We start from the raw sequence: 24130 nt of genomic DNA, 5'->3' as shown, positions 1-24130 counted from the left end.
AAACAAACAAGATGGCGGCCATGACATGTTTCCAGCGTACGTGATCACTTCCGGCACTTGGTTGTTTTTGTAAATAAAAATGTCGGCGCCCACACAAGTGTAATGTGGTGGTATTTATGCAATTTTAGTGCAAAGCAATCGCATTTGACCACATCGTGGAGCCTGCTAGCCTTGCGTGAGTAGGTAATATGCAGGGTTACGTTCCGGCAAATCACAATGATGCATGATTGTAGCACAGCGACATTTCGTTGTCAAGATGTACGAAATGCATTGACTCCTAAGGTCGTTCGTCAAGGATAAGTAAATATTTCGTTGTCGCAAGAATTTCGTTGCCGCGGGATTTCGTTATTGTGGGTTTTGACTGTATAGATAATATAATATATAAAATATGCCGATCTGAAGCTTATCTGACACACCTCCACATGTCTCGGACACTTTCCAAAGATTGTGAAATGCAGTAATTTACCCAGTTGCTTTTTCCAGATGGCGCAGAAAGCACAAATGTTTTTTTTGCATACAAATGTCCCAATTACTTGCACTGTAGAGTAGTCTGACGTACTGATTGCAGCATTAACCCTAAAAGCCTGCCTCACCCAGACGCGAAACCATGGTGCACCACATGCGCCCTCGAGTGCTTGCTTCACTTTTTTTTTTTTTTTCAAAAAAGGTAGAAATGGGTGCGCTGCGGGAAGCTAACCAGCCTATATGGATATACAAGGTACTAGGCTGAGCGTATGCCATTTAAACGGTCAATCCTCATACTGTACGTCAGCAATAAGTAATCCATGCAGACTGTTGTGTCTGGTCGAGTTTCAGTATCTGAATGCACTTCCTGTTGGAACCAGCAGTCCTCGTTTTACTCATGTCCTGACTGCCCCAAGTCTACCCATCTCTTCTTGTTTACCACATAGCGTTCCAACGCCTCATGGTCCTTTTGTTCTTGGCCATTTTCTTCCAGCCGCTGCATCGACTGGCGACTGCGAACACTGCACAGACACACTTAGATTTGAAAGTGGCTTTCAGCTTGTAGAATAGCTGCGTCCATTCCAATTCACATGAAATTGTAGAGAGACCGAAGAAAACACGTTCAGCTTAGACCGCAATGGTCCTTCCACGAAGTGCATCTGAGGCGTGCAGTGGTTTTGCTAAATCAAACACTTATGTAGAAATCCATCCAGGCTGGAGTTAGGATTGGATTCAGTTCACCCGCCCATATAAACATCAAGTGCTGTTCACGGAAAACAATGGCCTACAAGGCCGATCTCAGCATAAGCATTCCATTTCCAGTTTGACATTCCATGCCCGGAGGTATACTCATTGAAAGGAACGTCATCTACGCTTTCTTGTGGAACATGTATCGGACCAAGCAGTCATTTATATTCTTGAAGCAGAGGGACGATCTGCTCTTGCCAAGAACGGACGGTCACAGTTTGTACAATCAAGTCATCCATGTGCACCGCGAGCTTGCACACATACTGTGCTTTTTCCTCCATACATGTACTGCCCATCAGATTCAATGTCTTGTTGACAGTAACTGCCAATATAGTGACGTTTCAAATTCTTCGCATTAAATATTTCTGAAGGTGCAAGAAGTGAATGTGTACCCGTACAAGAAGCAAAGTTGCAGAGGCACTGCACTCAGTGTTCAATACTACAGTTAAACCTCAATATAATGAAGTTAGTAAAATTGGCAATTTGCTTTGCTACCGCATTTACTTGCATAATGATCGCAACCCTGAATTTTCTTGTCAAAATTCGTTCTTTTTTTTCTTTGTCGTGTAATGATTGTACTCCGAACTTGCCGCAGTGATATGTCGTGTGCCAAGTCCAGCGAATGATGATTGCACTTAAATTCTGTCGAATGCTATGTGAACGACTCTTCAAGACATACCAAGCGGTCTGCACGCACCAAACAGATTCTTAAGCAGATGCCGATTTCATTCCTTTTATCACTTTCCGCACTTCCATGAAAAAAAGAAAGCTACAACCAAACTTGCCTTGGCTTTATAATGGTTGTGGTCAACAACAAAAAAAGGCGCCTTTCGATTCCTCTCGTCTGCACTCATGGGCATGCAACAAATCACGAGCGGCAACGATAGTAGCCACGTTTACACTGATAAGTTTGAAGTGTACCTTATTCATACGCCGACGCTTGTAACACAGCTAAGATATTCGCCCACCTTAGCGGAAACATGCCGTATTAGGATAGTAGTGAAGACAAATACCGCAGTTTTTGCAGCATGCCCGTCATGTGTTTCTATGTCACTGACAGCTAAGCGAGCCCATCTCCATTTCTGTCCCCTCAAAGTGGAAATGGCTACGTTATTGCAGCAAACTTACCGATATTAATGATATTATTCATTACTGATACGGAAGAAACTGTTTAAATGCACGTAATGTACTCACGAGAAGAAAAAAATCTCGTTCAGCGCGTTCGGCTTGCTCCGCCAGCTGCCATTTTGTTTTCATGTCCCACATTGTCACAGCAACAGCCACCTGTTTGTTGACCTGTTGTCATCCCGCAGCAAATGGGGGATGAAAAAGCATTTTTTTTTTTTTTTTTTGCGGAAAATTTAACTCAAGTAATGATCGCACCCCTAAATGTGCGAAAATTTTTTTTAACAAAAAAGTGCGATTATGCGAGTAAATATGGTATATCAAAATTTTGTTGGATTGACATTCGACCTTTTATGCAAATAAGTAGTCGCCGATCGATTTTTCTTGCACAAAAATGGGCGCAGAGTTTTCCAAATTATCGGGCAATCGAAAAACCCAAATTTGGATGAGAAAATTCATTTTTATAAATTTGGGAGTTGGTGACGAATGATGTGGTTTCATGCCACGTACATCATCGATATCTTCTTGGCACTACGAATTAAGCGAAGCCAGCAGCTGGTAGCGTCGCCTGCACTGGGACGAGGGGAGATGCGCGCATGAACGCCAGTGTTCGGACGGGTGGCGCATCTGCTCCATCGATTTTCGACACGAACCACATCCCATCAAGCTGGACCCCAAAAATTTTGGTGCCACTGACTTCGTAAAGTGGCCTGGAGCCTGCGGACATCGACTTCACACAGGTGGGCAAATTTTTTGCCTTTCTACATCAATTTGAAGATCTCTGCATGCTGCTGCGGAGTGAACCCTAATGAGAGCTAAGCTCGGCGCCAGGGATTCCCCGAATATGGTGGCCGAGAAGATCGTCGGCTATGACCCATCGTCCATGAATTGGACAGAAATTGAGCTTAAGACCCAAGGCAAGGACTCTATGCCCATCGAAAATGAGTGCCTACAAGCTTTTGTTCGCCTGTGGCAACACAAGCAGCGAGCTAACGTGGAAGCCAAAGGGGACGCCATCGCGGCACTCTGGACGTCAACCGTGGGGAATTCTCTCTTTGCCAGGAATCTCAGCCGCGCTAGTGCTGCGCTGCCTCTACGCACAAAGATGGAAAGCAACTGGCGTCCGTAACAGATGCCTTGACTACGATCTGAGGACTTCATTGTGGTACTGAAGTCCAGAGGGATCCTGAACCTGAAGATGGCATTCCGACATGGTGATGTAGAATCAGCGGTGGCCCAGTACGTGGGCGAAGTGGCGGCTGGTGACCTGAACATGCGGCCCATATGGGACCAAAATGTGATGGTGTGCGGGACTCAAACAATGTCGGTGGCGTGCTACAGCTGTGGCACGATGGGGCACTGGTTGGACAACTGCCCTCACCCGGAGGAAGCACCCGGAGGAATGTAGATGCAGATATTACGGACAGCAAGTGCACCGAATGTGCACTGTCCTGTTTGATCTTAGGAGGGGCCCATCCCGCCGGCTCCGCAGAATGCATGGGGAAATTCCGGAAGCTGCAGTGACCGGGTCAACACACCAGGCAGGAGGTGTTACATCATCAGCAAGACGTCAGCAGCAGCAGCAGCAGCTATCACAGAAGAAGCAAGCCCAGTCTGGGGCCAAGTCGAAGTCGCCAACCTTTTAAGCCGGAGATTTCCCTCCTCTGGGCAACTCTCCAACACAGGCAAGTAGCTGGGCCGGAGTCACCTTACAGTCCTCTCCCTCTTCTCCCTCCCCTCCATTGAACATAAAATGTACAAGGAGCTCGAAAAGCTCGGGAAGCAAAACAAACAGATTACACTGAAAATTAGCACACTCAAAAACGCTAGGGCAGATTCGCCGATACCAGTGGACCCATGGATAAAGGTGAGGATTCAGCATCCGTGTGCTCGGGCAGTATGCTAACATCAGCGCGGCTTGACCTTGAAAGTAACATAGAAGCTCGACTGTCAAATTTGGAACAGCCGAAGGCGCCATTTGCCGAGCAGATGGCGCAACTCCAAAACTTGATCAACCAGGCGGTAGAGTCCGCTATACAACTCCAAACAGCATATCATTGCCACGGTTACCTACCAGGTAACTCAGAATATTAAGACATGGATACAGAATAACCCTCGCCTTTTTTGCCGCTCCAGCCTCATGTGTGAGGTTGGGCATCCTACCGAGTTCCCCCGCACAACAGAGGATGATGAACATGAAGCGTTTGCAGACTCGCTCAATACCATGCGGAATACCGGTATAGTTCCCTTAGCGAGTCTGCCACACCTCAAAAAACAAATTAATCATGGCTAGAGACGGGCAAAGAAAGTCTAAAAAGTCCGAACCTATCTTCATAATACAGTGAAATTGTAGAGGCTTTAGGGATAGGCATAAACGAGCCCAGTTGCGCCCCTACCTTGAAACTCTGGAATATCTTGTTGCTGTGGTTGCTTTAAAGGAACCTGGCACCCAAGCCAAGATTTGGGGATATAACACTGCGCACGGTGTTATATCCACTTAGAGACAAGGGACACTTAGAGACAAGTATCTCTGCCAACAGCAGGACCGCGTGGCCCGGAGTACCTCTATACAGGCAAAGCAAATCTGGAGCTCGATGCATCATTCCAGCTGCATGATCTGAAAGCAACTTTTGCAAAAATTAAGAGAGGCACAGCCCCTGGCCTGGTAGGGACCGCATCATTGTCAAACTTTTGGCCAACCTACCAGATGCTGTGTACATACACCTCCTCGAATACATCACCTCTATCTGACAAGGGGAAACTCCCCTTTCAATAAAGTGGAAAGCGGCCCTTGTCACTTTCATCCTAAAATCAGGCAAACCCATCAATACGGACAATCTCAGGCCTATATCATTGACTTCATGCATGGGGAAACTGATGGAGACAATGGTATGGGATCGCCTATCGGAGTACCTGGAAAACAAGGAGGACTTCGCAGCCACGTTTGGCTTCAGAATGCACGAATCGGCACAGGATGTCCTATTGCACTTGCAAAGGGAAGTCCTTGAACCCACAGCCATGCCTCACAATGACCGACTAATACTTGCTCTCGATCTCAAAGGGGCTTTTGACAATGTGAACCAGTGTCATATTGGAACACCTCAGTGCCACAAACTGTGGCACCAATACCTTCAATTACATCAAAGATCAGCACTAATTAGTTTGCAAACCGAAGAATACGGACCCTATCACATGGGTACAAGGGGCACACCACAAGGGGTGGTACTGTCGCCCCTGCTATTTAACACAGCGATGATGCACCTCCCCACTCAACCGGCAAATGTCAGAGGGGTACAGCATGTGTTGTATGCCAACATCACCATCTGGGCAACGGAGGGAAGTCTGGGCCATATGGAGGAAAGCCTCCAGGCAGCAGCTAGCGTGGTGGATGCATACGCTACATGCTGTAGCGTCCAATGTGCACCCACCAAATCAGAGTTCGTCCACATTAGGACATTGCCTAAAGATAACACAAAGATCTCCTTATCCCTATCTGCTGGACATATCAAAGAGGCACTGGAGATACGAATTCTAGGATTATACATCCATCAGCAATTGTGAGTGGACACAACACTGGACAAACTACGCAAGATTGGAGACCAGGTGGGCCGTTTGGTGCGCCGCGTCTCCAACAAGAAGGGGGGCTTACGGAGCAAAGATGCCTTACGATTTGCACATGCTTTCGTCATTAGTAGAATACTCTACTCGGTGCCCTACCTTCACTTGTGCAAACATGAAAATGACAAGATAGATGTCACAATATGAAAACTGATAAAGCAAACACTTGACCTTCCAATAGCCACCTCGAACACTCCCTTACGGCACTAGGGGTAGTCAACAAGTACCAGGAACTCAAGGAAGCTCACCTTACAAATCAGTACACACGACTAGCCCAAACATGCTGTGGTCAGGCACTGCTTGACAGGCTACATATACAACATGACGTACATACACAGGAAAGAGTGCAGGTACCTGAACTATGGCGCCGCACCACATTAGTTCCCCCTCTCCCAATGAAAATGGATAAAGAAGAACATGGGGCCGACTACCAGCGCGGACGCGTGCCCTCGAGTGCAATTATGGAAGACAAGACGGTGCATACAGTCAAACCCACTTATAATAATATTCAGGTGCCACGAAAATTCCATTGTTATAACTAATAATTTTTATAACCGGGTTGCATGAAAAAATCAAAATAAGGGGATGACAGAGCTGTTGTGAGAAAACTATAATGGCAGGGTGGCCAGTGCCTCTCCCCACCACAATTACTTCATCCGGCTGCTTATTGTGTTCGCTCTAACTGCTTCCCGGGCGCTCCGATCGTGAGTAACAAGCCGTGGTTGTTGGCGTTAAAGAATGGCACTGCTATAACATCTGGTCACGGGTGATAAGTGATACGCAAGCACCGCCGAAGCATCACATTGGTGGCCCCAAAAGAGGCTTCTTTAAATGGCAAGAAGGCTGCTGCGGCAGCCTGTCAGCTTGAGAAATCCAGGAGAAACACTGAGGCGAGATCGCCACAAGCATCTTGCCACGTACTTCTCACTGGCTTTCATGAAAAACCCTAAGACCGTCAGCCTTGCATGCTTTACGTAAAGCTTGCCAACATCCTTCTCCAAGGCATCCAGGTGCTCCATGTAGTGCAGTGGAAGGTTCCTTGCGAGAACGAAGCCCCGGAGGGACAGAATCATCTGCCGGGCCTCCTGTGAGGATAACGTTGAGGCAGTCTACCATACCGCGACCCGCCGTGGTTGCTCAGTGGCTATGGTGTTAGGCTGCTGAGCACGAGGTTGCGGGATCGAATCCCGGCCACGGCGGCCACATTTCGATGGGGGCGAAATGCGAAAACACCCGTGTACTTAGATTTAGGTGCACGTTAAAGAACCCCAGGTGGTCGAAATTTCCGGAGTCCTCCACTACGGCGAGCCTCATAATCAGAAAGCGGTTTTGGCACGTAAAACCCCATAATTTAATTTAACCCTACCGCGTCATCGCTGCCGTCGCTATCAAATGCAAGCACGTTCGCGACGATCACCTCATCGGGCAGCCTGCCCTACCGCGTCATCGCTGCCGTCGCTATCTAATGCAAGCATGGCCGCGACGATTGCCTGATCGGCTAGAAGCACATAGTTTCCAAATCTACAGCCGTGTGCCTTCTTTTCACCGGCAACGTCGTGCATTGCCGATGATCAGCGGGCGGATCAGCCATCTTCCATTTCGGCGGCGAGAAACTGCATGGCCAGGAACATTTTCGATACAAACAACGAAGACTAGCATGAGCGATTAAGCTGTTTGCAGAACTGAGCTGAATGAGGAGCCAGCGAGCAACCTGCGAGCAGCGCAGATGACACGGTCCATTCGTGTTTCGGAGGGTGGGGCGTTGCAGAGCTGTAGGCGCAGCCGAGCTGTGCGCGCGACCCATTCATGTTCGGAAGGGGGGAAGGGCGACGGGAGAGAGGCGCGCAGAGATGGCTAGAAAATGAGCGTGTGGTGGCTGTTGGAGCAGCGGCCCATCGTGCAATGGCTTGAATTTCTCGTTTTCTTTTCAAGGATTTCGCATTTCACTATCTTTCAGCTCTGACACCCAGCAGCCAAACTTCATCGTTATAACCGATAATGCGGCATCGGGGCATTGTAGTAAGCGGGCTGTTTCACCATGGAAAACATACAAAAGTTGATGGTGCAGCAGCTTCTCATTGTTATAACTGATATATTGTTAAAACCGGTATCGTTATAAGTGGGTTTGGCTGTACTACATTGGCATTGCTGGCCCAAACCGCAGGGTGTGGTGCACGGCTGCAGTAGTTCACCAACAACGACAGGTGGATGGGCTCACCTTCAGAGCTCCTGGCCCAACACAGGCAGAGGAAGTGGCCACTGCCCTGGCTGCTTCCAATCCTTCTTCCAAACATATGATTGTGGATTCGAGAGGGACGTGCCGTAACTAAGCGGCCAGATGGATCACACCTCTGACAGAAAGAATATTGTTACGGTGAAGGGAAGGAAGAAGTTGGATTGGACGAGAGGAAGACGAAGTCTGGCAGTTGCCTGAACGCCATTAACCTCAGTTGTAAATATACATTATTTTACACTCCTGGGCCTGCTTTCTTGCTGCAACATTTTGGTGGAAGGTGCAGGGTACAATCACGGAACTTCGCAGCGGACGTCATCTACCTGCCGCCACAATGGCAAATCATCCGACACAAGCGACAACGCCTCAGCAGCCCGTGCCAACGGTCATCCTCACTCATCCGCAGGACCCAGGGACATATCGTGGCATGGACAACGACGACGTCGAGGACTGGCTTACGATGTACGAGCGAGTGTGCGACAACAACAGGTGGGATCCAACAATGATGCTAGCAAACGTGATATTTTATCTAAGAGGAACTGCGAAGCAATGGTACGACACACACGAAGCTGACCTAACGAGCTGGGATGTCTACAAAGAAAAAATGCGAGACCTGTTTGGCAGACCTGTCGGTTGTCAGCTGGCAGCAAAAAAAGAACTTGCGTGCCGTGCTCAGACGTCCACAGAATCTTATGTCATGTACATACAGGATGTGCTGGCCCTCTGTCGCAAGACTGATGACAACATGACCGAGGCAGACAAGATTGGTCACATACTGAAAGGTGAAGACGATGCCTTCAATCTCCTGATGTGTAAGGATTGTGCCACTGTGGATGCAATTGTAAAGGAGTGCCGGCGCTTCGAACAAGCGAAGGGCCGCCGCGTCGCTCAAACTTTCGACCGATTGCCCAATACCACCGCGACATCTTCTTGCGAAGACCCACCGCGGTTCGTTCAGCCCGCAGGACCGGAAGATATCACGTGCATCGTTCGCCGTGAGCTTGAGGCCATGGCTCCGGCTCCAGTTCGTCCCAACTGTTGGGAAAGCGTGTCCGCTATCTCCCTTATACAAGTGGTCGTTCGGGAGGAAATAGCAAGTTTGGGCATTCCATCTCTCTGCTCGGTCTGCCATACAAACACCTACCAGATTTCTCCGGCCGCTCGCTCCCAGACGCAAAGCTTTCTGCCACCCCGTCGCAACCCAGCTGACTGGCGCACAGCGGATGATAAATCCATCTACTTTAATTGTTCCGGTATTGGACACATCGCCCGTCATTGCCGCAACCACTGGTCGTCGCCTCCTCGGTGGTAGTCTTTGAGTCACTACCACCAAGTACCAGACAATCGCACTTTCACGCCCTATACGCCGACTAGGAACATCAACGGCGACAGTGCTCCACCAAGATCTAGCCGCTCCCCGTCTCCGCAAGGTCGTAGGTCTCGTTCGCCTCTCGTTCACCGCTCTTCGTCCCCTTCTGCAACCGGTCGCTTCGCTTCGGGAAACTAGGCGGTGCAGCTCCCGGAGGTGAAACTGCAACTACGACCCGGCCCACAAATCCTCTGTTGACCCTGCCTACATGTGGAAACCTACTGGACATTGAAGTTGACGGCGTTCCTGTTAGATCTCTTGTTGATACAGGAGCGCAGCTTTCAGTTATGAGCGCTGCTCTCCGCCGAAGGCTCAAGAAGGTTCCGACACCCGCCGTGCTGGGCACTGTGCGAGTAGCCGATAGGAGTACTTCACCTGTCCTTGGAATGTGCACAGCATGTGTGACCATTGGGGGCCATTATACCGTTGTTCTATTTATCGTCCTTCAACACTGTCCGCACGACCTAATTCTTGGCCTCGACTTCCTTTCGAAACACTCTGCCCAAATTGACTGCTCCGCAGGTGTTGTACAGTTGGATCTGCCGCTTCCTGCCGACGCAACAACTTGTGCTTCACACCGCTTATGTTCTGCTGAGTTTGCAAGGCTGTCTCCACAAGTGGCTGCAAATGTACTCCTGACGCCCTGTCCTCCCGTACCTGATGGCGAGTACGTCGTGTCGCCACTTATTGACGTGGTTTTGTCGCGCAATATTGCCCTGCCGAGCACCTTAGTCCGGATCCGCGAAAACTGCACTCGCATGCCCATCCTCAATTTTGGATTTTCGTCGCATGTGCTGCCACATGGTATCGCCATAGCGCATATCACTCCTTTGGAAGAATTTGAGGTTTCTTCTTTGACCTCTGAATCCTTCTTCAGTACCAACAGACCTTTGTCACCCCCTCCTCCGTACTCGACGCCTACGGACGATGTTTCTAAGATGATCGCCCCTGACCTTCCTTCCGAGCAAACAGCAGCTCTTCGTCACCTCCTGTCATCTTATCGAGACATCTTTGATTTGGACGACCGTCCACTTGGCCAGACATCTGTTGTCACGCATCGCATCAACACCGGTGACGCCAGCCCCATTCATAGGCGGCCATATTGTGTCTCCGCAACAGAAAGGGCCATCATACAAAAAGAGGTAGACAGGATGATGGACAAGGACATCATTGAACCTTCAAGTAGCCCGTCGGCATCATCAGTTGTCTTAGTAAAGAAGAAAGACAACTCGTGGCGCTTCTGCGTTGACTACCGTCACCTCAACAGGATAACAAAGAAGGATGTTTATCTCCTGCCTCGCATTGATGACGCTCTTGACTGCCTTCACGGATCCCAATACTTTTCATCAATTGACCTCCGCTCCGGCTATTGGCAGATTAGCGTCGATGAGATGGACCGCGAGAAAACAGCCTTCGTCACACCGGACGGTCTGTACCAATTTAAAGTCACGCCCTTTGGATTATGCAATGCGCCAGCTACAATCGAGCGCATGATGGACTCTCTCTTGCGCGGCTTGAAGTGGTCTACATGCCTCTGTTAGTTCGACAATGTGATTGCGTTTTCGCCAAACTTTGAGAGCCACCTGCGACGCCTCAAAACCATACTCTCCGTGTTTCGCAGGGCTGGCCTTCAGCTAAACTCCTCCAAGTGCCATTTCAGTCGCCGTGAAATTAACATGCTCGGCCATCTCGTAAACGCCGCCGGAATCCAACCTGATCCACAGAAAGTTCACGCCGTGCGAAATTTTCCTGTACCTTGTTCAACAAACGATGTGCGTAGTTTTCTGGGCTTATGCTCTTATTTCCGGCGATTTGTGGAAAATTTTGCCGACATAGCTCACCCTCTCACTGACCTTCTTAAGAAAGACTTCTCTTTCTCTTGGGGACCACTGCAGGAGAAAGCGTTCTCTACCCTGATTGAGCAGCTTACAACTTCCCCAATTCTGTCACACTTTGACCCTTCTGCGCCCACTGAAGTACGAACTGACGCGAGTGGTCATGGCATCGGCGCTGTCCTCGCTCAGCGTCAACAGGGCCAAGACCGTGTCATCGCTTACGCCAGCCGCCTTCTTTCCACGCCCGAGCGAAATTACTCCATTACTGAGAGAGAATGTCTTGCGCTCGTATGGGCGGTCGCGAAATTTCGGCCGTACCTTTTCGGTCGGAGCTTCTGCGTCGTAACTGATCATCATGCCCTCTGCTGGCTCTCCTCTTTGAAGGACCCAACTGGACGACTTGCACGTTGGGCCTTGCGTCTACAAGAACATACATTTTCTATTATGTATAAGTCAGGGCGCCTGCATAAAGACGCTGACTGCCTGTCCCGCAATCCCGTGGATCAACCGGACGATACCGATGCAGACTTGGACATCAGTGTTCTATCCCTCTGCGGCTTCCTCCATATTGGCGACGAGCAGCGCAAAGATCCTGTTCTTCGAACACTTATGGAACGCCTAAGCTCCTCGCCCAATGACCCGTCCCTCCGGATGTTCACCTTACGCGATGGAACTTTATACCGTCGTAGCGTTTGTCCTGACGGCCCGGAGCTCCTCCTAGTCGTTCCCAAGCACCTTCGACTAGCCATGCTCCAGCAACTTCACGACGCTCCTACTGCTGGACATCTGGGCATCACTCGTACATACGACCGCCTGCAGCGACGCTTCTTCTGGCTCGGCATTGATCGCTCTGTGCGCCGTTATGTCGCTTCTTGCGACCTGTGTCAGCGCCGGAAGACGCCTGCTATGCCTCCCGCTGGTTAGCTGCAACCAATTGATATCCCTACAGAGCCCTTCTTCCGTGTGGGCCTAGATCTCCTTGGCCTCTTTCCAATTTCCATCAAAGGAAACAAATGGATTGCTGTAGCAACCGATTATGCCACGAGATATGCCATCGCACGAACGCTACCAACCAGCTGCGCTACAGATGTCGCCGACTTCTTACTATACGACGTCATCCTACACCACGGCGCCCCTCACCAGTTGCTGATGGATTGCGGCCGCTACTTTCTATCGAAGGTCGTCGACGATCTGCTCCGCTCCTGTTCTACAGAACACCAAATCGCTACCGCGTACCACCCTCAAACGAACGGGGTCACCGAGCGACTCAACCGCACGCTAACTGAAATGCTGGCCATGTATGTTTCCGATGATCACCGCGACTGGGACGTCGCTTTACCATACATCACTTTCGCATACAACTCGTCCCGTCATGACACTGCCGGATTTTCACCATTTTACCTGTTGTATGGCCGCGACCCCACGTTGCTACCTTCCGCAGTACAATCACTCAGCACTGGTTATGCTCGCGATGCTATTGACTTAGCTGCTCAGGCCCGAGAAGTCGCCCGTCATCGCCTCATAGTCTCGCAAGCTTCTCAAAAGCGATGCTACGACCTTCGGCACCGAGACTCCCATTTTTCACCCGGTTCCCTTGTCCTTCTCTGGACGCCTTCGTGTCACGTCAGCTTGTCGGAAAAACTACTTTCCCGTTATTCTGGTCCGTACCAGATCTTACGCCAACTGTCCGACGTGACATATGGGATCGCCCCAGTCGGTCAGCCTTCAGTGCCTCCCAACGTCACCAGCGATGTTGTTCACGTCACCAGGCTGAAGCCCTATGTCCCCCCATTAAGTGAGGCTCTATAACTTGCACCGGGACGGAGCTACTCCGCCGGGAGGGTGATGTTACGGTGAAGGGAAGGAAGAAGTTGGATTGGACGAGAGGAAGACGAAGTCTGGCAGTTGCCTGAACGCCATTAACCTCAGTTGTAAATATACATTATTTTACACTCCTGGGCCTGCTTTCTTCCTGCAACAATATTGTGCTGGAGCATAAAGAAATCAGATTGTCCGACAAAACATTGTCTGGACCCCTGGTCACCAGGGTCTAGGGGGTAATGAGGCCATGAATGCGGCTGCCCAAGCCCGCATCTCCTGGGTACCTCCCACAGACTCCGTGGACCAGGATGAGGGCCAACTCCTCACCACCATTTAGAGAAATTCTAGACTACTATAAAAATAGTCATCATCGATACCCTATGCCCGCTAAAGCTTGGGAGGGCAAACAATGTGTGCTCCTGAGACTTTTCACAAACACGATGCTATGCCCGGCTATTATGAAACACTTTGACCCTATTGTTACCGGCAGGTGCCAGCACTGTGGCATGGCAGCAGATACCTACCATGTGGTATAGGCCTGCCAGTGAAATTCAGCCTTAACCCCCAATCCCAACCTTACACGAGAGGACTGGGAGGCGGCCCTGCTTGGTTGCTCAGATCTTCAAGCCCAAAGGGCCTTGGTCCGGAGAGCCAGGAATTCGAATAATGGGGACCCGGACTAGGGACACCACCTAGTATATGGGTTCCCACTAGGGGGGTCCACACACCTCTTCATTGCAGAAAAAAAAAAAAAAAGAAAGCTTTTCGCCCCCACCACTTGGGACGACGCTATCGGGAAAAGCGCCAGTAGCAGGGAGCGAATGGAGCGAACTCTAATGCGTCACCGTAACTCGAGATTACGCAACTTCCAATACTAAACGCACGGTAAGCCAGCTTACATGGTGCCATGCCGTCTCGGCACACCCACTTTTTGCACATGCAGCAGATTACCTCTAAAGCAAGGTATGAAGCTTCGTATGCGCTCAGCCACACTTACAGCCATGCGCAGCCATGGCCGAGATGTGTGCCAGAAATCGAAACTCGCGGCAACTTATTCCCCGCCCTCTCTGCTCCCCCCTCCGCACGCGCTTGATCACATTATCACGAACCCGCTCCCCTATTTCCCTCTGCTCGCGCGGGAAGACTGCACTCGTGAAGTCACCATTTTTCTTGTCTCACCCTCCCACACTTTCACTCGCACCTAAAGTACACAGAGTGCGGGGTATGATAGGATCTTATCGCACTTGTACTTTATAAGGAACATGATGAGACTCCACTTCGTCGCTCTCATCGCGCAACACACGATTTGAGAGGTGCGTTTATATAAACACTTCATTATACTGAGGTTCTAAATACATGGTGTTCTATGGACAAGAGGTTATAAAAAGTTAAATACTTCATTATATCAAGAATTTCGTTATACACACGATACACGTGCAGTACAGCACTATACTTATGCATGGGATTTCCAAGGGGATGTTACAACTGTTCTGATATAGACAATAATTCTATATACGCAGGTTCTCCTGTATATATCAAAATTTTTTTAATTGAAGACAAAGCGAAGCTATTTGATGCAGCTTTCAAAAACAAAAATTTTATTTAGCGCATTTACTCGAATCTTGCACACTTTTTTTCCCGATAAAGCGGGTCCAAAAATTGCATGAGCGTTAGAATCAAGTACAACCCTAAATCTGCATTACCATATTGTCATCGACATTTCAAGATGACCGCCTTGTATGTGTTTCGAGCCTAACTGCCGTAGCTTCCTCCATGTGCTGTATATCTGTGCTTAGTCCACTGTCTGTCTTCCAGTTTTCTACAGTTGCTCTATCAGCATGTAAGTGCTGACTGCGAAGACACACCGAGTTCATCATGATGCTGCACTTAAAAGGAAAGTGATCATGTGTGCGGAGACCAATGGAAATCGGGCTGCATCATGGGTGTTCGGAGTTCCCAAAACTTGCATGTGGGACTGGTGCAAACAGGAGAGACATTTTACTCCAGCAGCTGCTGCGTATGGCACGGCTGCACGGGCCCTATCTTGAAAGCGATTTGCGATGGGGACAGAGTCCACCCATCTAGCCGTGCTGCACTGCGTTCTCGTTGTTTAGTCATTGAAGCGAGAGGCAGCACGGAGGTCAATTCCCTCACTCCTGCTGCCGCACTTCCTCACTCCCCTGTTTTGATAGCAAGTTACCGTGGTCATCGAGTGAGACGTGTTCATGCATGCTTGTGCACGAGTGACGACATGGTTAATTTCGTAAGTGAATGTTCACAAGTTTACACGGCTGATAAAACTACTATCCTTACTTCGTATCGCTGTCTACTAATTTGCTATCACAATCGATGCTTTGCCTTTCGGGCGAAAGTACAGCTTTTTTATTCATTGCAACTTTAGTGCATTGCGAGTAAATGTGTTTTTCTAAATGAGAGAGTTTTATTTCTGCTTGAAAGCATGAGGTGCGCGGTACTATAAAGGACTTTTTTTTTTGTGACGTAAAATGGGTGTGCATTACAACCGAAGGCACATTAGAATTGAGTAAATATGGTAGTGCCCATTATAGTGGAGCTACATTAGATATGCCTATCATACTTGAACAGCCCAATTTTCCTTCCACTCTCTAGGCAGAGTTTAAGCATAGCACACCAATACTTGCCTGTGCCAGCACTGACAATGTACGCCAGTAGATCTGCAATGGCCATTCTTTCTGAATCCACGGGTTGATATTTAGATGAGTCAACAAGCCATCCTATGTACAGAAAAAAAGAAAATTTATTTAAGCAAACACAAGCAAGCCATTATGATGAAGCAAAAAGCTATTAAACATGCCAAATTTCACGTTAGGTATAAAACACATGAAGTTATTTGTTAAATATTAAATTTTTCAATACTTACAGTATCAATGATTTGTAGTTACTTTGCCTAGACTTTCTTTCAAGATGTCAGAGAAAAATACAATAGACTGTTTAAAATGAACACGGGACCTTATAAATTAGTTCTTGCTTTATGCCTTGTATATTGCAATGAATTGCATCTATGAGAAGCTAAACAGGGGTGCGATCGGAGATTGTTGTTCGAAACGTGTGTTCAGTTTGCGTTCAGTTTCGCCTCATGCGATTGGCCTAAGCCACGCCAACGGGCGCGGCTGACGACGTCGGCACGGCCTAGGCCAATTGAGTGAGGCGAAACTGAACGTGCATTTCTAACAACGATCTCTGATCATACCCCAGAAGTCTTAAAAAATTGTTCAGTTTATTCATGGGTACAGCTTACCAGAATTGGCTTTATTTGAAATGATGGCCAGTTCAAACTAGAATTGAGACAGGCACATATCGAGAACATGTCAAATTCTATACTGGCCTACTTGAGTCAATGATAGAAGCCACTAAAGGGTGCTTATGCTCCAACTGGACTCATGGCAAAGTGCAAATTCTGACATACTGTTCTTCCTTCATTGCTTGTATTGTACAAGGCCTGGGTTGCTCAATTTCTCAAGTGCCATGCTATGCTATCTTGCCAGCAATTTGCACATAGGAAAAAGCTTACTTACAGTATTATTTATGTAAAACCCAGCAACAAACTTTACAGTTTACCTGGTAGATATCATCCAACAAACCAGTGGCCAATACATTGTGGATGAACCTGGCCAGTGCTCTTGAGAAGTCCTCATACAGTTGGCCCAGAGACGCTCCAAACAAAAGACCAATTGTGCCTGCACAATGCAACACATATTACAGTTGGGATTTGTTATACTTTTTGGTCAAACATGTAGATGTCATAGTACAAAGCCTTACTCAATTACTCTAATGTGTGGAGACTTGCTTCCAAGTACCATATTTAATCAAACTTAAGCCGATTTTTTTTTTATTTTTCCAAGAAGACTGAGTGAGAACTCACAGGGGGCTCTGCTTAGAATTGAGGTTGCAGTTCAAGGATTCAACTAAGCATAAGCATTCTCACTGCCTTCAAGTGGGGACACAGCCCACGAAAGTGGACTTTTGGACCGTCGGCTTGATTTTAATAAAAACTGGTTACTTTTGAAATTATTCATCAGCCTTTGCACAGATTGTAGCATAGCCATGGCGTGCTCGCAGTAACGCCATACCAGTGAAGCATCAGCATAGTCAGTAGAACAAAATAAACCTTTATTCAAAGGTGTAGAGCGTACTTATAAGTAGCTGAGTGGTAGGAAGATAGGAAAGAGCACGTGTTAGTAGTGATAGTCCGAACTCTGAAGGATCGCCAGATGAGGCGATAACAGGTGCGCGCACTTCGAAAACACATGAAGTTGCAACATTCCTTCCTCCTCAGAAATGAAAGCGTTGCACTGGCTTGCGTTCTCTCGTTGAGCATCTCAGAGTTTGTTGGGCGACACCTGTATGCAATGGGGCCACTGGAATATCTGGTGTCGCAAAATCTGGAAAACGGGTGCCATTTGGAATGTTCCGAGCAGTTATGCCTTCATCCGGGTTCACCGTTTCTGGATGCTGTAGTTGTGTTGCTTGGTCCGGCTCACTGCGATGTGTGGTGGTTGTAGCTACTGTCGGTTTATCCCCTGGTGCTTCTTGTCACGGGCGGACCTGGTCTGGGCGGACCTGGCTGGACGACTCCGTCTGATGTTTCCACAGTCACCATTCTCGCTCCCGACGTCGCCTTCACATGACCGGGCGTCCACTTGCTCTCCACACCGTAATTGCGGGCATACACATCACTTCCAGGTAGCGGCAGCCAGTCATCTTGGTACTCTTTCAGTCCTGGAAGTGCTGGAGGAAAGCATGTGTCCAAGCGTGAGCGCATTTGATAGCCCAAAAGTAGCTCTGCTGCGGATTTACCCGATTATCGCGGAGTCCTTCGGTAGTTAAAAAGCAACCGGACTAGGTTCTCTTCCAGTTTTCCTTTCGTCATTTTTCGAAGGCCATCTTTTATAGTTCGCACTGCCCTTTCCGCCGCACCATTAGACTGGGGATGGTATGGAGCACATCGAAGGTGCACAATGTTGTTGTTTGCCAAGAACAACGCGAAGTCGACTGGCAAACGGGGTCCCGTTGTCAGAAATTATCGTGCGCGGCATTACAAACCTGCTGAAAATGCCACGCAGAGAGTTAATGGTAGTCTGTGTTGAGGCATGCGACAAAGGTATTGCTTCGAGCCATTTGGTGTGTGTGTCGACTACTACGAATATCATTTTTCCGCAGATCGGACCCGCGTAGTCAATGTGAATACGGGACCACCTTTCGCCTGTTTCAGGCCAGTTAATGACGGGAGCTGCAGTTGGCATTGGCAGATTTTGTACACAGTTCTGGCACTGTGCAGACACGTCTTCAATATTTTTGTCGAGGCCTGGCCACCAGAACAAAGAAGGTGCAACAGATTTCATTGCCGGTGAACCCTGGTGCGTTTCATGTAGAAGATGCAGCACTCGCTCCCTAGCTTCGGTCGGTATTATGACCCTATTACCCCAGTACACCAGTTCATGTGCTACGGATAGTTCGAGCATACGGTCAAAAAACGGCAGTACGGCCCGGGCTATTCCGTTTGCATTTCTGGGCCACCCATGTAATATGTAGTAATATGTACCGTTTGACCTCGACCAGGACAGGGTCAAAAGCCGTTAATGCCTTCAGCTCACGCGTTATGGCGCCATTGTTCAGTTGGTTTAGCGACAGCACATATTCGGGCGGCTCACCGTCGTCGTCAGATTCCGGAGATCTCTGCGGAACTCGGCTCAGGGCGTCAGCATTCAGCATCTGTCGTCCTGGTGCGTACTGTAGCTGGTAGCGGTTGGTCCCCAGGTGGAGTGCCCAATGTTGTATCAGTGCGGCGGCCATTGTGGGCGTCTGCTTGTCCGATCTCAACAGGCCCAACAATGGCTGGTGGTCAGTCACCAAGGTAAATTCCCGACCTAGAAGGTAGTCACGAAATTTCGTGACGCCGAATACCAGTACCTCTCGCTCGAGCTGCAAATAGTTGCGCTCCGCTTGCGTTAATGTTCGTGAGCAGAAACCGATGGGCCTTTGAACGTTACCGGTCGTGTGAAACAAGACAGCTCCCACAGCGTACGGAGACGCGTCACATTCAAGTTTAAGTTCCTTCGAAGGGTCGAAATGAACTAAAACCTTGGCTGTTTTAAATCAAACGCGAGCTCTTGAGGCTGTTTCTATTGCCAACGTGCATTCTTTTCAAGCAGTTGATACAATGGACCAAGTGTGGTTGACATGTTCGGCAGAAACCTAGCGTAAAAAGTAATCATACCCAAAAATGAACGTAGCTCGCTGACATTACAGGGGCTCGGTGCCTGCACGATAGCGTCAAGGTTTTTTCTCTGTCGGATGAAGCCCATCACGATCGATCTGGTGGCCTAGATAAGTTACTGCTGGGCTGCGCAAGTTGCATTTATCGAACCTTAGCTTTACACCGCGCTCTCGGAAGTGCTCTAAGACGTTTTTCAGCCTTTCACCACCGTCACTCGCTTTTCCGGAAATGAGCACATCGTCAAGATAAGCCTGTGCTCCTGGAAGGCAAGCCAATACCTCATCCATGTTTCTTTGGAATATCACGGGCGCAGAGGCTATACCGAAAGGAAGTCGACTGTAGCAAAATAGCCCTTTTGGCCTATTAATGACGCAAACTTTCTTCGCGTTATCGTCTAGCACCACTTGATTGTATGCATCCCGTAAATCCAGAGTGCTGAAATAGACCCCATCGTGTAATCAGGCAAACATATCCTCAATGATTGGCATTGGGTATTGCTCAGTTGCACACGCTGGATTTACTGTGGCCTTGAAATCACCGCAGATTCTTACTGCGCTGTCTTTCTTAAGAACTACGACTATGGGCGTTGCCCATTCAGAGTGTGCCACCGGCGACAGCACGCCCAGAGAAACTAAACGGACTAGTTCGAGTGACACTCGCTCGCGTAGCGCGTATGGAATGGGTCTGGCCTTACAGAACTTAGGTACGGCGCCTTCCTTCATGTGCAGGCTGGCTGGAGGACCCTTGATTAGCTCCAGTTCCTCAGAGAACACATCGTGGTAGTCATTGAATATGCTGTTCACGCTGGATTCGCTCGATTCATTTGTTGCCGCCGAGTCCTCTACAAAACTAACCACTGGAGCACCTGCGCTGTTCAGCTGCTCAATTAAATCGCGACCGCAGAGGCTTGGTCCCGCACAGTCTAACACAGTCACAGGGTGTCTACCAAATTGACATTTCCAAATTCCCTGAGTTTTCCTGGTTTTCCCCGAGTGCCTTTGCGAAATTCCCTGAGTGATGCAGAACTATGTTTTATGGCAAGACGGGCTGGAACCATATCGCCCGATGCTGTCACTCTTTAGTAAGCATATGAAACATTTTTTTGAAAAGAACCGACTTAATCCACTTTGAATACTAAGGAGTAGTGTTTATGTTATTCAAAAAAAGAATAGAAGGGAGGGGTTAATAAAATGCACAGCAAATAAAATGTCTTTGAAAGAAATTGCGAATCGAGTCAGACATTCTCAAATACAAATAAAAAGGAGATGCATACAGAAGCAAATATTTTCGAATATGAGCTATTTATACCAACTGATAGCAAGCTCAGTGGTATGAGGCCCAAATTTTGTCACAATTGAGAGTCTCTCTCAACAGCTCGTAAGTCAACCTCAACTGTCCTGACATACTCTCAGCCCGCGCACGACACCTCAGTGTTGTGTTTCATTGCTTTAAAGACTTTATTTCTGTTTGTATGAGGGACACCTGCATCTCGGCATCAGCCAAGAGTGTTTTTTGAGCTCAGGCTCCTTCAAAGAAGCACTCGCATACTTCATTCCCCGTTCATTCCTCAATGCATCGGTCCTTTCTGTTCTCGTTCTCCTTTTGTCGCGCGTTCGCACTACGAACCATTTGAAGCATAGTCTTGGTCAGTTTACAGTCAACGTCCAATTTTTCGGACCCCCTAGGGGCCGCGAAAACTTCCGAAAAATCAGGCAGTCCGAAAAAATAAATGCATGTCTTTTACTGCTCTTAAGGGCTCAAATCGACTCAGACATGTCTGAAAAAGCTCTGAATGTCTGTCAGTACATTTATTAGGCATAGCGGTGCTCCTAGTGTGACAGGAGAGGGCTGGTGCACGCGTGTAAAATTAAGGAATACATACTGTGTCCCGTGACAATTGCCCCTTTCTACGCTTGTTAAGCTTCACCGCAATACTTTTGCTAACGCATCACCGCGTCACACAACTGTACCGAGGCGAAACTAACTTTCAGGAACCAGCATTATGGAAGGTGCCGTGCTTTCAGAGCTTCGAAGCCAAAATTATTGCTGACAGCGGAGAAATGAAGAAACACGGCACCAAACGGCAAGAAGCTTAATAGTGAACGTCGAAGCAGCTAGGCGTAGCGTTGCCGCAGTGGTGGCTACGGCTTCCAGCGGATCTGCGTGCGATAGCGCCGGTTCGAGGCGGCGAGGTAATCAAAATGGCAGTGGTGGTGGCTTTGATTAATGCCGTTTCCGACCTGCGGTCACGCAGAACGTCTGGAAAATCGGACGGCAAAGAATTCTTGGGTCCGAAATTTCAGACGTTCTGATACATTGACTCTATGGGGTACGTGGTGGTGCCGCGAAGCCGTCCGAATTATCGGGAATCCGGAAAGTCGGTCGTTGACTCTACACTGGCAACTCCTCCAGCCGACGACAGGGCGTCAAAGACGATTCGTTACGATTCCTGTCTGTTACTCGAGCCAGCATTACCGCGACTTTCGACCCTTTCAATAAAATTAAAGCTAATTTTCCCTGATAGAGGCCCAAAATCCCTGAGTTTTCCCCCCCGAGTTTTTTCAGACTACTAAAAATCCCTGAGAATTTCCGGTTTTCCCGGTTGGTAGACACCCTTAGTCAGCACACACTCCACTGTCACCTCTTTATGAGAAACCTGGAGCGCAAGCTCCCCAAGTACTGGAAGACGTCCTATGTAGCAGGATAAATTGAGACTGGACGGTTTCAGTTTCGGCCATTGCTCACGGTGCTTATAATACAGTTGACGTGGGATGACACAAACGGCCTACCCGGTATCGACTTCCATGCTCAGCTGCACACCGCACCAAGCAAACGTTCAGCGGATCGGCGGTTCCAGACAGCTTTTTCGTTGTGATACCAAAGTACAAATGTGGGCGGCTTCGTGTTCCTCGTCGGCTGAGGCTTCCGTCCCCAAGAGGGTGTTAGTTTGTGCCGTCCTTGCAGTGCCTTGTTCTCGAGCCCCGCGACTTCGACATTTCTTGCAAGGTGACCATGTCGTCCACAGCAGTACCAGCGAGCGTTAGACCAGGGGCAACATGCGTCATTATGTTTTGTACTACCGCACCTTGCGCATTCTTGACGTGCGGCAGCCCTCCTCTCATCCACCAGAGTTTCTTTCTGATACGCCTGTACTTTTAACGCGGGTGTTGTTGCCGGTCCGATCATCTCTTTTACATCACTATCCACAGCCTCAGCTGCAAGGGCCATCGCTTCAGCGTCTTGTAACGTTAATTCCCTCTTTGCCAGTAGCTGCTTCTGCAGGGCATCTGACCATATACCACAAACAATGTGATCTCGTAGCATGCGATACAAAGCACTGCCAAAATTGGAACTGTCAGCTATTCGGCAAATGTCTACCAGGAATTCATTAATAGGCTCGCCTTCCACTTGACAACGACTGAAGAACTTGTAGCTTTCGGTGATTTGGTGCCTCTTGAGACTGTAGTGCTCACTCAAAACTTCGACGACTTCTTCATACGTCAACGCATTTGGCTTGCGCGGAGCCACCTTCCCTGCCAGCACTTGGATCGTATGCGTATTTAACGCAACAAGCAATGCTCTTTTCTTAGTCGAGTCTTCAATCGCATTCGCTTCAAGGTATGCTTCTACTTTAATAAGGTACGGCTTCCACTTATCTTTGCCTTCTTCGAAGTCGGGAAGTAGGTGAGCCATGATGGCCTTGGTTTCTCGGTTCTGCGTGGGTTCCGGTTCAGTGTCGACTTTCACTGCACGGGCGATGTCCATCCTCGTCGCCACTGTAGGATAGCCATGGCGTGCTCGCAGTAACGCCATACCAGTGAAGCATCAGCATAGTCAGTAGAACAAAATGAACCTTTATTCAAAGGTGTAGAGCGTATTTATAAGTAGCCGAGTGGTAGGAAGATAGGAAGGAGCATGTGTTAGTAGTGATAGTCCGAACTCTGAAGGATCGCCAGATGAGGCGATAATAGGTGCGCGCACTTTGAAAACACATGAAGTTGCAACACAGATCCTATTGCACCTTTGATGGTTATAGAAAAAAGGAAAACAAGCTTTACAATGATGATAGCCATTTCATGCTAAGCATTTTCCTTGCGCTGTGAATGCACTCTCGAAATGGTGGTCAAGGGCGAATTTTTTTATCCGAGGCATCACCATCTAAAAATATGAATCATCCCTTTATTACTGCGCAGACATGGCTGAAATTTTGCTGGCAGCTTTGTATTGTCTAAGAAACCAAAGCTGCAGGAAAGAACACATTTTTGGGAGCAAAAATTTAAATTGTTTGCCCCGTGTCCCACCTTTCCAATCCGTTGAGGGCTGTGGCGGTCACTGCACTAAAAGGCTGACTGAGATACAGCGTACAACCGCTGAACCTGGCCTGTACCGTACCACCAACCACTCCTCGTTAAACATACGTGGTGAACAGGATAGTGGTTTGTGGAAAAACATGGCTGCTAAACTGACCTCATGACCTTCTGTAAAGTGCTGCATTACAAAAGCAATGCAGAGAACTGAGGGCAGCTCATTGTGCAAGCAATGAGGTGACTAGCAATCACCTGAATATGTTAATGACAATGGTGAGTGAGCTTGTATCATGAAGTGAGCGTTAACTGTGTCATGCGCAATCCCCTAAAACATTATTGACTGCCATGGAACAG

The 24130-nt window shown here is 48.5% G+C and overlaps 1 protein-coding gene across 3 annotated transcripts in view; it reads right to left on the bottom strand.

The window, feature by feature from the left end:
- poe (E3 ubiquitin-protein ligase-like protein poe) overlaps positions 1-24130 on the bottom strand; it is a 590397-nt gene that overhangs the window by 453852 nt on the left and 112415 nt on the right. For all 3 annotated transcript variants that reach the window (XM_055063706.1, XM_055063707.1, XM_055063708.1), the window contains 2 exons: positions 16811-16929; positions 15874-15966 (listed from right to left, as the gene is read on the bottom strand). In XM_055063706.1, coding sequence (XP_054919681.1) covers positions 15874-15966; positions 16811-16929 — 212 coding nt within the window. The remainder of the gene's footprint in view (positions 1-15873; positions 15967-16810; positions 16930-24130) is intronic.

Source organism: Dermacentor andersoni, chromosome 1 (assembly GCF_023375885.2).
Source record: "Dermacentor andersoni chromosome 1, qqDerAnde1_hic_scaffold, whole genome shotgun sequence".
Lineage (NCBI taxonomy): Eukaryota > Metazoa > Arthropoda > Arachnida > Ixodida > Ixodidae > Dermacentor > Dermacentor andersoni.
The sequence above is the reverse complement of the archived record's forward strand: the minus strand, read 5'-3'. Positions and strand labels throughout refer to the sequence as shown.